Source organism: Lingula anatina, chromosome 6, assembly GCF_051362555.1.
Source record: "Lingula anatina isolate TDL-2025a chromosome 6, LinAna3.0, whole genome shotgun sequence".
NCBI classification, from domain to species: Eukaryota; Metazoa; Brachiopoda; class Lingulata; order Lingulida; family Lingulidae; genus Lingula; species Lingula anatina.
The window spans coordinates 17,474,023-17,489,341 of NC_141772.1; the positions used below are offsets into that span (position 1 = coordinate 17,474,023).

General features: G+C 33.3%; 1 protein-coding gene across 5 annotated transcripts in view; it reads left to right on the forward strand.

The window, feature by feature from the left end:
* LOC106178004 (ultra-long-chain fatty acid omega-hydroxylase) overlaps window positions 1-13,933 on the forward strand; it is a 50,501-nt gene extending 36,568 nt beyond the window's left edge. For all 5 annotated transcript variants that reach the window (XM_087014749.1, XM_087014746.1, XM_087014747.1 and 2 more), the window contains one exon: window positions 9,242-13,933. In XM_087014749.1, coding sequence (XP_086870875.1) covers window positions 9,242-9,344 — 103 coding nt within the window. In that variant the 3' untranslated portion in view covers window positions 9,345-13,933. The remainder of the gene's footprint in view (window positions 1-9,241) is intronic.
* Window positions 13,934-15,319: the final 1,386 nt, after the last annotated feature.

Below are 15,319 nucleotides of genomic sequence, written 5' to 3' on the forward strand. Positions count from 1 at the left end.
ATCAAATTTTCTAAATGCCCATGCTATTTATAGTTAATAATCAAAAATTGGTGATAATTATTATATAATTTATTATGTAATGTTACATCAAAATTGACAAAAATCTTTTTGCACTGCTACTGCAAACATTATGAAAAGAAAACTGTGTTACTTATTATTATTTTTAACATACAAGTATGATTTTTAGGATTGGCATGCAGTTCAAATTAGAAAGCCAGCTCAATTGGGTTATCTTTTATCATTGAATTCATGCAATTTTGTGTGAAATTTTCATTTTTCTCATTCTGGCACTTTCAAAGTATAAACTTGAACTCTGATGGGCCTGAAGCCTTATGCTTTTACTTTCTTTGGTGTTACCTGTTGTGCATAATTAAAATTTGATGTTGACTGTGCAGTTAAACATAATGTATTGCATCAGAATTGGTAGTCTCCTATTTTGTGCATTATTGTTATGTGCTTTTCTTAAGATGTGACTTATGGGCCTGAAAGATCTTTGAGAGGGTCAGTCTGTAAATTTCCCTTGGGTATCACTTACCTAAGTTCAGAGTTATAAAGTCATTAATAGGCCATTAAATGAGATTACATAAAGCACACTTGTTGATATTTCCCTGTAAACTCCCAAAGGTTAAGCTCTCTGCTAGATTAATAATAAGTAAGCAGTGATAATTATGCAGGTAAATTTTGTTTAATATTGCAAATAAGTTTATATATATATATATATATATATATATATATATATATATATATATATATATATATATATATATATATATATATATATATATATATATATATCAAAAAAGATTAAAAGTTTGAATGGCAGCATCATTGGAATTATATTTACCTCTGCCAAGGAGGTTATGTTTTCACCCCTGTTTGTCTGTCATCAACATAACTCAAAAAGTTATGGACCGATTTTGATGAAATTTTCAGGAACTGTCAGAAGTGGGCAAGGAGGACAATGATTAGTTTTTGGTCGTGGTCCGGATCAATAATCAATCAATAATAATCAACAATTGCTGTCTTGGCAGAGGTCTGCACTCTTGGAGTGCTTTTCTAGTTTTGTTATGTTTTCCTTTTTAATTTTTTCTCAAACACTGGCATTTGTGACTTTTAACTCTCATCTGCCTGAGGCTCTGCACATTTTCTATATTTCCACATAAGCAGTTGTATTGTTTTTTATGTCTTTAAACATTATGTAATATTATTTTATGCACTGTCATCATTTTTCAAATATTGAGACTTTCATCATGAGAATTTGAACTCTCATGGTCCTGAAACTGTAATCTTACTGAAGGGATGGATTGAGACCATCTTCTGGGTCTTCCGGAAGACGGTCAGGTTATTAAGTTTATATTGACTGGTATCTATTTTTTTTCTGTTGGAAGACCATAAAAATGGAGGATGGATCAACATAGATACTTTGGAATACTGTCAGAAAATATCTCTGGGTTCGCTCCTGTTATTGACCATGGTACCTGTTGTGCATGATTAAAATTCAGTGTTGACTGACAGTGCTATTATAAGCATTATTTATTATTGCATCAAAATTGACAAAATGACCTATTTTGCATCTTTATTTTCTGTTTTTTGTCTGTACATTTGACAGCTTTGCTGCCTTGTTTAAAACCTATTTCACCGACACCTATTTATATACTGTAATTGATAAAATGTTAAGCTACAAAGTACATGAACACATTCTAATCAAATTTAACCAAGATTTAACGGTTTCAACAAAAATGAAACAATTTTAGTTTCACATAAACATTAAAGGACTTTTTAATGTACTTTAGCTTTGCATAGACATCCACACCCATATAAAAATAAAATATTAGACTGCCTTACACATTTTACTAAAATCAAAGCAATATAAAGTACACATTTAACAACATAAGAACTTATCTTTCACAAATGATATGCATTTAAAAAAATCAGATGCAAATAAAGAAAAATGTGACATACAATGATTAACAGAAAATTTTATGAAAAACAATCTTTGGACAATTTACTAACCTTATTGAAAAAAAAAATTCCAGTGAAGTGGATACCTCCATTTTTCTATACATTGATTAAAATAAAAAAATAATTATTAAAAACTACTCATGGATAACTTACTTATCTCATCTAAAAAATGCCTTATTTTGCAATGAGGTGGGTATACCTCCATTTCTCTATACCTTTCAAGTTTTTCAGTTCTTTTTAAAACATCAAGCAACTCATTTGTTTTCTTCTCTTGTTTTTCATTTCTATCTTTATCCTTGTAATAAAGATTGTATGCAAATTCACCTTGTCATTGTCCCTTTCCTCAGTATGCAGCTCATTCTTTTCCTCCACTTGGTCATCATTTCCGTCAATTCCTCATGGTAACACTCCTTTTCAATCAGTTTGGACTTATCAATGTCCATTTCTTCAAAATGCTTTTTTCCTTTTCCTTCATTTGTTCGTCATTCCCGAAGTTGTAGACTTCACGTAGATGATAGTTTGAGAGCATCAACAAATAAACCATTAAACTGGTCATTATGTGTCCTTGGGTTTTCTTTGAGCGACATTACGTAAAGCTGACATGAACCATTGAATTGCGGATTGCGTTTTGAGCCTTAATAAAAGTTATAATTACATAAGTATATAAAAAGATTTCATTACAATATTAAGTGTGAAACTTTGAACTCCCTTAGGTCTGTAGCCTTATGCCAGATATAGTTTCTAGAAGTGCACATTAACAGTATCACATAATTCAAAATGTATGGCAATTATGCAAGTCACTGTTGGGAATTATATGTATTAAATCAAAATTGACAAAAATCCTGTTTTGAGCACACTTAAAATAAATGGAGCTGTTAATGGACACCTAAAGTTTCTTATCCTCAAATTCACTAGAGGGCTTAGTGACATAGTAATACTAAATACAGTAGCAGCTGAACTGGGATATTTTTCCTTAATGTAGTGAACCATTAATAATACTGATAAGTATTAATTTGCATGTATGTGATTTGCATATTTGTTTAATTGTTTAATTCATTCAGATGTATTTTAGCATGGCAGCTTGCATGTAGTGAACCATTAATAGTACAGATAGATTTCCATGTATGTGATTTGCATATTTGTTTACTTTAAATGTATCTACAGTTAAATTTTAATTTATTCAAATGTGTTAGCATGGCAGGCTGCATGCTAGTTATAGAAAATAGTTTGGAATGCAAATTAGGATCAGGTATAAAAGAGGCCACAGAGGAGGAGACTTACAGATAGAGAGAAATATAGATAGAGACATAGAAATAGATACAGAGAGAGAGAAATGGAGAGAGAGAGCAGAGACCTGAGTTTTACAGTCAGATAAATTAACCATGCATGTAGAAGAATACTATACCTGCCTGTCTCAGTTGTCTTAATCGTTGGTGAAAAAAGAAATCTAAGAACCTTGGATAACCCCATGGCTGGTTATTACATTTAGTTATGCATACCAGTATTTTCAAACATCGACATTTGAAGATATGTCTTAAGATTATTGTAACCCTTTATTATCATCCAAATACCAAAAAAGAGTTTTTTTTCCTGCATCTAATGATTCAGTAATGCATTCTTTCTGCTCATTTAAAACAATGAAAAATCCCCTGAAAATATTAAATATCAACATTAATATTTTTCATTGCAATGTATAGGCATGGGCAACTCGAAAGCTTTAATCGTCAATTTAACCCCTTTTTTTTTTTTTTTTGAGGTGAGATAGCAATCGGTTTGGTGCGTAATTACATCCCTGAACAAGATTTTTTCACAAAAATTGGCAGAGTTTCCAGGAGAGTATAGACTACAATCCCGTGCTGTCATTTTGGTTTAAATGTTTTTGTTATCGACACCTAATTACATATTTTCATGAAACAAAGGCATTATTTTGCTTTATCAATGATAAAACCTAAACTAAGACTTTAAAGAAAAATCATGACAAGGTTTTGGAGCACTAAATGGTGTCATTAAATCAGCGTAGAAACGTTGATCTTGGGTGCTCCGGTAAAAGAGAAATTTGAGAAACCGATTTTTTAGTTTTTACCCCAAAATTGGAAGAAAATAATGCCACCCATATGAAGACATATACGTAAATGTTTTTTTATTTAGTCACTGGACAGTAAAGATTTATTTCTTATCCAAAGGAATATTTGTAAGGCAGTAAATAAGGAGTTTTGGGCAAAGGGTGACAATATCCTTAACATTCCCAATGCAGACTTAAACCTGGCCTAGTAACATTTTCTGTATTTCCTCGTAAACAATTATAAAACATGTAAATGATTCAATATTAAAATTATTTATGTAAAGCTTTATGTAATTTTATTTTACATACTGTCATATTGTATCTTTATTTTATGTACAGGCACAGATGTGTCTAAACATATAGATGCCACCTAGGTCTGTTGCTGCCGTCGCCATCTGCTGCCGCCGATGCCATGCATTGCCGTGCACTTTCAGTGATTACAAAATAAGTGGAAATATGTTTTACCTTTTGTTTCCAACTTATTGTACTTATGAATATTCATTAAATGCTGGTTAAGTTTGAAAATCAGCATGATTGGGCCATTTTGTCAAAAGTTATGCTGTTTTTTCACTTTTTCTCAGCATATATGTAATACTGGTAACACAATTCAAGGAAAACCAATAGGCCTATTGTCTTGAAACTCACAGGAGTGATCAGTCATGCAAAAATACAGGTTGAGTTTGAAAATCAGCTTGATTGGACCATTATTTCAAAAGTAATGCTGTTTTTCTGCTTTTAAGCATATTTTATCCACTGTTATATGGGTAGCAAGTAAACTATCTCATGTTTTGCCTTAAAACTTGATTCATACTTGATTCATAGGACCTACGTACAGATCAAATTCGAAAATTATCTTGATCGGTTTAGTTCTGATGAAGTTATGCCTTTTTTTGTATATAAGTAGTTTTTCCTCAGGTTCAATTCTTAGGCATGTCAACAGTCTCACCATTGAACTAATTGTACCACCAGCGCAGCACTGGAGGTACACATGGTTTTAGTCCTGACCAGTCTGGTCTGCCATATCTGCTAGTCTCCTCAATATCTGCCGCCATTTCACCGTTACTACTGCTCCTGCTTAACTAAAAGGGCATGTGTCCCCATATCTTAGACTAGGTGACACACAATCTCAACTCAATCCACTGGGTTTTGGGCTTTGTATGTGCACTAGTCTACCCTCTACCAGGGCCACAGCTATTATTGTGGACATTTTTTGCAGAATCGACCCTGTTATGTTTGACCATGAGGAAACAATTAACTCTGCCCGCGCTCAGAAGGCTTTGTACTCGCTCTGCAGGAGCTTCACGTCGCGTCGATGTGATAACTGCTCGTTTCGCAACCTGTGTAAGGCTCTGCTGTCTGCTGAAACTAGTCAGTGGTTGGAAGGGGTTCCCAGTGCACAGGCCGTGTACTTCTTCTAAAATTATTTACTGCACCAGTATTTATACCTCTAGAAACTACTACAGGGGGTTCCTCGGTTAGCCTCACTCTGAAGCAACAAGCTATTCATAGGGGGCTATTTTTATCTGTCACCAAAGGGCAAGTGATGTAGGCCAGAGCAGTTACCTGTCTTGATTGCTGTCAAGTGGACTTAGACAGGAATAAATAATAGACTGGAATAAAGTAAATGGCAGTCCCTGAGCAGTTATGCAAACAATTACCAGCCATGTAATCAGCCTTGAGATTTCAGTACAGGGTGACATCAGACCAAAATGACTGTCTATTTATCTACTGTCTGTGAATATCTGTGGAAAATCAATCTTTCGCCCTAGTAGAGGGTAGCACTATATAGTCACTGCACCCTTATCCAAAATTTGCAAAATTAAATACTAAATATTTCCTGAATGAATTATGACAAAAATTGCTATAGATGTCTGACTTAAAGTCATACATGGGCATTTAAACTATGCCCTTGGATTTGACCTTTGACCTTTATTTCAAGGTCAAACGGGCCAAAATTTTTTATAAATGGGAATTTTTTACAAAAAATTATCTGTGTTGATTTTCAGAAACTTCACAGATTTAACCTATATTATTAAGGGCAGGGGTTACACTTAGGGTCTTCTTTCATCTTCGTTAGTTTGTGGTCAATCGGTGTATTACATGGGAAAAGCAGTCCTTAAATGGCAAGACTGAAAACTCTCTAATTCTGGAACTGTAAGTGCTAGAGACCTCTTGTTTGTTGCATTTTGTAGGGCTTGTCAAGCGCAATACTGGGGGTGGTATGGTTTTTTTTTTTTTTTTAATACAGTTTAAGACCCCATTCCCACAGATTTTAGATCGATCTATCCCTATGGGGAGTCTCACTAGATTACTGTCAGCTTAGCCAGCTTAAGCGTCTGTCCCGCCTACTAAAATCTGTAAGGGGGTATTAACTAACGTGCATGCACGGCTGACAGCAATTTAGCGTGAACCCCCAGGGAGTTAGGTCAATCTAGATGGATCAATCTAAATCTATTGGAATGCATTCTAATAGAGTTGTGCTATATCACAAATACAAAGATGCCATATTCAGTGGTGAAGTAAAATGTGAAATAGCTACTACAGAATTTGAATAGGAAGTTTTATTTTGGTAATCTAACAGTGACCTTGAATTTGACCGTTGATCTACTTTTCATGAACTGTTTTGCAAATTTCCAAGCTCTGATATTTCCAATTGAACTTGGATTGGAAGTCATGTATTCATAATATATTACTACAACCTTGGTTGAAACCTTTTACTTTTCCCTTCAGTTTTGTTATAAATTGTAATCTACAAATAAAATGAGATTTCTTGTGTGCTGCATTTTGCAATGGATGTGAAGCATAACACTGGAGATTGTGTCCCTTTTTTTGTTTACTATACGAATGCACATACTCCAGCTGGTGGTACAATATCCTGAGGTGGTTTCGCCCCTCTGATCCTCTAGTTAGATACATGAAAAAGTCATTTTGACATTTTCTGCATCTTAACAATATTGTTAGTTAATTTTATAAAAATGATGGTAAATAGTTATCTTGTATTGTGTAATAAAGAGTCGGAAATAAATTGATATTGTTGCAGTTTGGTAGATTTAATTCTTCACATTGTTCAGGGGCCGGTTTCACAAAGCAGTAGTTAGTTAGAACAACTAACTACTGAACTACCTCGCTAACGAGCAAACTTAGCGATTTTCGAGGGGTGTTTCACGAAGCAGTAGTTAACTTATCGCTAAGTTCAGTCGTAAAGTTCGGTCGCTAGTTCTCTCGTTACTCACCTTAGTCTCGAAACCGTCTGCCGGAAGTGGAACTCTTGCGTAAAAGTGTCACGAAAGCACTAACTCTCCAATTTTTGGTGGCTGGAAATGCATAAGAACGTCTGCTTTGAGGTCGTCGTAAAGGATCTCCACCACCTTTTTGCCGCTCTTTTTGTCACAGCTAGGCGCAACCTCTCGTAAATTGCATCATCGTATGTATATTATAATAGATTCTGCCTTTCATGAAAACGTCGTAGTCTACGTTGCCGTCTGGCGGTACGGATAGCAAGAAAGGTAGCCGCCATATTGGATACAAAGAGACAGACAACGGTAACTAAGCAACCTTTTTATTTCACTCATTACGCATGCGTACGATGAAACTCTAGAGTTAGCGACTGGTCTGACCAGTCGTTAAATATCCATGGTAACAACGAGACAATAACGAGCGAGAGAACTAGCGACTGCTTCGTGAAACGGCACTATAACTAGCGAGAGGCTAACTACCGATCGCTAACTAACTACTGCTTTGTGAAACCGGCCCCAGAATCTCAGAATGGAGCAAATTGGACATTTAAATTTGTTATTTTGATATTTCTTACATCTCAACAATTTTATTAGTTGATCACATAAAATGTAAGTAAATGTGTTATTTTGTTTTATGTAAGAAAAGTCTTGAAAATCGAAATAAATTCATTCTGTACAGTTATCTTTCATCTACATTTTGAAGTTCCATGGGCCTGAAGACCTTTGCTAGTCAAATTTTCTAAATATCCATAATACCTGCAGTACATAATTAATGATTGGTGGTGATGATGCTGTTAAGCATTACAGGGGCTGATCCAGGTATTTTTTCCAGTCTTCCAAATTATCCATCCTCCTTTTTTGACAGTCTTCCGACAGAAAACATTACATACTCGTCAATGTAAGCTTGAAATTTTAGTCTCCTGGAAGACCCGGAAGACGGCCTCAATACGCCCCTGCATTACATATAATGTAATTTTGCTTCAAAATTAAAGTAATTTAAAAACCTATATTGGGTACTGCCTCAGTCCAAAGTGACCATTTAGGGAAAAAATGTCACTTACTATTCTTACAGAAAAGAAACAGAGGACTAAAATGCAGATTAAGTTGGAAAACCAGTTTTTTTTTTTTTTTGTTTTTTTGTTTTTTTTTTGTGTGTGAAATTTAACTTTTTTACATATTGGCATTTTATAGGTCTTTGAACCATGGGCTTGAAGACCTTTACTAGTCACAATTTCTGAATATCCATAATACATGAATTTCATTTTTAAAAATCTATGGTTGCTATGCTAGCTGTTAAGCATTATGTAATATTGCATTCAAATTTTTTTAAGTATTTTGGAATGGCCACCATAATGACCATTAAAGGAAAACCATGTTAATTATTATTCTCAAACTTACTGAAAAGATTCATAGGACTGAAATGCAGATTTTGTTAGAAAACCAGTCTGATTGCATTCTCTTCTGGAAGCAGTGCAGTTCTTTATGAAATTTTCATTTTTCACATATTTGCATTTTCAGTGTGGGAGTTAGAACTCCATTATGAAAAAAAAACATTATGGTAACTAAATTATTTTTAACTTACAAGATTGATTCTTAGGATTGACATACAGCTCAAATTGGAAAACCAGCTTGATTGGATTATCATTTTTTCTTGAATTTATGCAATATTTTGTGAAATTTTCATTTTTGTCATGCTGGCATTTTCAATGTGTGAACTTGAACTCTCATGGACCTGAAGTCCTATGCCATTTACACATTTTACTTACATCCTTATTATCTGTTGTGCATAATTAAAATTTGGTGTTGACTTTGCTGTTAAGCGTCATTTATTATTGCATTAGAATTGACAGTAATTAACCTATTTTATGCATCTTTAATTTTTGTATTTTGTCTGTACATTTGACAGCTTTGCTGCCTTGTGTGTGCATGTTGTCAAGCTTGATTTCAAGTTTTTACAGGTACTTTTTTCATCAAATTGCAGGTTTAAGATTTCCATGGCAGACAAATCTGAAAAAGCAGAATTCAATGTTGCATTGATTTTGAAGTCAGCAAAAGAGATCAAGGTTGCATTGAAACCAAGATAAACATCATTAGAAACATGAGGCCAGAAAACCATGGTTACAAATGAGACTTTCTGTCCTTAATTGTTACATGTACCACCAGCCACAATTTCAATTGGTTCTCTGAGCCCAAGATGTTACAAGAGACGAGAGATGGTTACTGAGTCTTCAGTTAAAAAACACTTGATCTACATACTATAGAATTGATGTGGTAAAAAGGATTACCCACTCAATAAACTATAAAAATGCAAATCAAAAGGGAGAAAAATTGCATTTTAATGTAAATGCTGAATAGAAATAATAATCCATTAAAGACAGAGATTTTTATACATTATATCCTGAAAATTTATATCAAGAAGTATTCCAAACTACCAATACCAAATCATTTTAATGTTGTGTTGATGAGTTGTGTAGAGAATGTATAAAAAAATACTATAGTGACCATAAAATCAATCACCTTTTATCAACCGAGAGTGAACAGCTTTATTAGATAGCTACAAAGTTCCCTGCAGCTATTTAAAGTGCCAAAACTGAGAACAATGAGAGCTTCAAGGACTTTTATTCTCTGGGCATTGTCAGCTTTTTAATTTTTCTTAAATTCTTAAACTTAAAAGTAGTACCGTAATTTTATGATTTGTCAAATACATTTAAAATTTCAATTCTGCATATATTATATACAACGTACAATACAGATAACAAATTTCAAGGGATGCCAATCAACCTATTGTCTTCAATTTTGCAGGAATGATCAGTATTATTAAAACGCAGCTCTTGTTCAAAAATCAGCTTGATTGGACCATTTTTATGTACAGACACAGATGTGTCTGTACATATTGCCATCACCTGCGTCTGTCGTCGCCGATGCCGATGCCGATGGCGATGCCGATGCCGATGCCGTCGCCGTGCACTTTCCTTGTAAACATGATAAGTGGAAGGCAGTTTTACTTTTTGGCTTTATATTAACAGAGCTGATGAATATTCATAAAACGCAGGTCAAGTTCGAAAATCAGCATGATCGGGCCATTATTGTAGAAGTTATGCTGTTTTTTCACTTTTCAGCATATTTTTCACATTTCCTCAGATTCAATTCTTAGGCATGTTAACAGTCTCATTATTAAACTAATAAGATACGTAAAAGTTTTTGTTTGACATTTCCTGCATCTTTACAACATTGTTAGTTGATTTTGTAAAAATGATGGTAAACTTGTTATCGTGTATTGTGTAATAAAGTGTCAAAAATGGAAATAAACTCATATCATTGCAGTTTGTCAGATTCAATCATTCACTATGTTCAGAATCTCAGAATGGAAGAAATTGGACATTTAACACTGCTTTATTGATATTTTTCCCATCTCATCAATTTTCTTAGTTGATCATATAAAAATGGCAGTAAACTGTTAATTTTGTTTTATGTTAAAAATTGTTAAAAATGGGAAAAAAAAACATTTCAGAACAGTGCTGTCTTGTTTACATTTTGGCATTTTCAAGTTGTGACTTAGAGGTTCCATGGGCCTGAAGACCTTTGCTAGTCACATTTTCTGAATATCCATGATACTAATATTTTATTATTAAAAATTGATGGTCATTATGCTGTTAAACATTATGTAATATTGCATCAAAATTTGAAAAAAACCTATTTTGGGCACTGCTCCCATGATGACCATTTAAGAAAAACCATGTCACTTACTGTTCTCAAACAGTACAGTAAATATATATATAGGTGTGTCTGTACATATTGCCATCACCTGCGTCTGTCGTCGCCGTCATCGCCGTCGCCGGTGCCGTGCACTTTCATTGTAAACACGATAAGTGGAAGGCAGTTTTACTTTTGGGCTTTATATTTACAGAGCTGATGAATATTCATAAAACGCAGGTCAAGTTCGAAAATCAGCATGATCGGGCCATTATTGTAGAAGTTATGCTTTTTTTTCACTTTTCAGCATATATGCAACACTGTAAACACATTCCAAGGAAAACCGATAGGCCTGTTGTCATGAAACTCACAGGAGTAATCTATGTTACTAAAACGCAGGTCAAGTTCGAAAATCGGCATGATGGGGCCACTATTTTAGTAGTTATGCTGTTTTTTCATTTTTCAGCATACATGCAACACTGTAAACACAATATAAGAAAAACAGATAGGCCAATTGTCATTAAACTCACAGGAGTGGTCAATCTTACTAAAACACAGGTTGAGTTCGAAAATCAGCATAATCGGGCCATTATTTTAGAAGTTATGCTGTTTTTTCACATTTCCTCAGATTAAATTCTTAGGCATGTTAACAGTCTCATTATTTAACTAATAAGACATGTAAAAGTGTTTGGTTGACATTTCCTGCATCTTTACAACATTATTAGTTGATTATGTAAAAATGATGGTAAACTTGTTATCGTGTATTGTGTAATAAAGTGTCAAAAATGGAAATAAACTCATATCATTGCAGTTTGTGAGATTCAATCATTCACTATATGTTCAGAATCTCAGAATGGAGGAAATTGGACATTTAACACTATTCTATTGATATTTTTCCCATCTCATCAATTTTCTTAGTTGATCATATAAAAATTGCAGTAAACTGTTTATTTTGTTTTATGTTAAAAAATTGTTAAAAATGAAAAAAAAAAAAAAAACATTTCAGAACAGTGCTGTCTTTGTTTACATTTTGGCATTTTCAAGTTGTGACTTTGAAGTTCCATGGGCCTGAAGACCCTTGCTAGTCACATTTTCTGAATATCCATGATACTAATATTTTATTATTAAAATTGATGGTCATTATGCTGTTAAACATTATGTAATATTGCATCTAAATTTAAAAAAAAAAACTATTTTGGGCACTGCTCCCATGATGACCATTTAAGAAAAACCATGTCACTTACTGTTCTCAAACTTACAGGAAAGAAACATGGGACTAAAATACAGCTTCAGTAGGCAATGCAGTCTGTTTGGTAATTCTTACTGCCAGTTAAACGGTTTCACATATTGGCATTTTCAAAGTGTGACTTTGAAGTTCCACGGGCTTGTTTATTATTGCATCAAAATTGGCAAAATGACCTCTTTTGCATCCTTTTTTCTGTTATTTTGTCTGTACATTTGACAGCTTTGCTGCCTTGTTTTTCTTGAAGATTAGCCATTTTTTGGTTGTTTTATACCATATACAATACAGGTTACCCATTTCATGGAAAACCATTTGACCCATTGTTTTCAAACCTACAGAACTTAAGAATGTGACTGAGATACAGGTTGAGTTTGAAAACCAGCTTTACCGGATTTATTTTTCATATGTTATGCTGTTTCATGATTTTTCTGAATATTTGTTACTACATGTACCAGTATATGTGACACAGAAACCACATTTCGTGGATAACTGTTTGACCTCTTGTCTTCAAACTAACAGGACTGAAATGAATTATTAATAATAATTTACTAAAAATGGGTCAGGTTTCAAAATCAGACTTAAACTTTTTTGTTTTTGTTTCTAAATAAAGCATATATTGTACTGTATTCAATGCAGATAACGTATGAAGCAGAGAATCAGTTGGCTTTTTGTCTTCAATTATATAGGGAGATTAATATCATGAAAATATCATTTTAATTAAAAATTTGCCTGTTGGGAATATTTGTCTTAAAGTTTTTTTTCTTGTAGAATTCTTCTTTTCCTACATATATAAATGTAGTTTGTGACGTATGGACATGGGTTGATCAGTACATTTTGGTAGTTACATAGCTATTAAATCATCTCACTCTCAAGTGGCCATTAGATGAGATTACATAAAACACACATTGGGAGTGATTTTGAACTCCTATAGGTTTAGCCTTGTGCCACATACAGTTTCATTTACAGTATTACATAGTTAAGAATTTGCTGCATATTACAAAAATTTTGCTGCTTAGTTTTCATTTTGCTAAGGGTTGTCAACTGAAAACAATTTTGCAGTTACTGTTTCAATTATGCATGTAAATATTTTATAATATTGCATATAAATTAAAAAATCTGTGTATTGTCAACATTAATGGCATAGATGAATAACATAATTATCCTCAAGTTTACTGTGGTGATTCTTAGTATGTAAATACAGCTAAATGAAATATTTGGGTAGCAGCTTTATTGGAAAATAAATATATTTTATATATATATGTACTTTTTAATTTTTTACTTTTTTGAAACATTAACATTTTCAAGATGTGACTTTTCGCTCCCATCTACCTTAATCCCTTTACGAGTACTGGTAATCTAATGAATTCTATATTTCCATGTAAGCAATAGTACTGGTATTTATGTTGTTAGGCATTATGTTACAGTATTATAATAATTATTTTGTGCACTGTCATCATTATTCACACATTGGGATTTTCAGTATGTGAATTTGAACTCTCAAGCTGAAGCTATATCCTTATCGTCCATGGATAGCTGTTGTGCATGATTAAAATTTGGTGTTGATTGACTATGCTTTTATAAGCAATATTTATTGTTGCATCAAAATTGACAAAATGACCTATTTTGTGCATCTTTATTTTCTGCTTTTTGTCTGTATAGCTATACTGCCTTGTTAGTATTATTAAGGTCTCATTCAACTTTTGTTTGCAAATAAATATGATTATTATGTTTAAAAAAGTGTGTTGCTGTTGGGAACACTTACTTAAAATTGGGTGGCAAAGGATCTGGGGATCCTGTTTTTCTTTTCAAGAGACCCAAGCTTGAGGTATTTAAAATACAATTACAAAGACGGAAAGTTACATGTACATTACATGATCATCTAATCATCTGTGTAATAATACCCATGCATCTTTCAACTCGCCCTAAAACCAGTTGATCTAAGTTGTTTGATTTCAAAAAAAAAAAAAAAACTACACAAATTTCTAAATAGGGTACTTTGAATATTTGACCCCTGATCTGTATATATCTCTTGTATACAACCAAAAGTAACTATGAATTTTTTCAGAAAATGCTTTTGCTAAAATTAACTAATTCAGCTGTCTCATTTGCAAAGCCACACATTCCATCCACTTAATAAGCTGGTCTATCATAATTATAACCAAAATATAAGAATTCCCAAATTCACTTTGTGTAAACGGTCCAAGTACATGTATATTCAACTGAACCTTTTCCATAGGAAATTCTGAATGATGTAATTTCATTTGGCTTTTGGTCAAACAGTGCTTTGCATGTTTTTATTGCAAAGTTCACATGAACTTACATACAATTTACAATCGCTATTCATTCCATGCCACATGAATGATTGTTTGAGTTCTTGCAAAGTTTTCTCATAAGCAAAATGACCAGCTGTTTTTGAATCATGACAGAAAAAATAAAACTTCATTGACCAAATCTTTTGGTACAATTAAGCACAAATGCCTATCTTCTTTCTTTTCCCATTTGTAATATAGCACATCATTCAATAGAATCAATTGCTCTTTGCAGTTCCATAATTCTTTCACAGCCACAATACATAACACAAATACAACTCTGACTCTTTAGGTTTAACCAACCTTCTCTAACCATTTCTGCCAATCTGCCACACCAATCAACACTAAAAATAAAATATCACTACCGTCTAGTTCACATCTTGCAACAAGTCCTATCTAACATGTGTCACTATCTTTCCAACTCTCACTCAGTCATACATAAAGCCTTTCCAGAAATTCCAATATCGCTAATAACTAGTAATTCTACAAATTCTAACCTCTAAATTAACAACATTATATACATGTAGCTACACAAAATTTGAAATCGAATCCAGGCAATTGCACCAATTGTTATGCCTTTGTGGCAGAGTGCTTTATGAATCCCAGCAGCCAAACAACATTGATTCTATGTTGATTCAATGTTGATCCACCAAAATTAACGTTGATTCAACAGTGGATCAATGTCGTTTGCTTGCTGGAAATGTACAAAGAATACAATACTGCCTGGTATATGTCAAACTGAGGCTGATCATAGCCGTTCAGAGGCATAAGAGACCGACTTATTTTAAGTCACACCTTACGTACATGCTCAGCT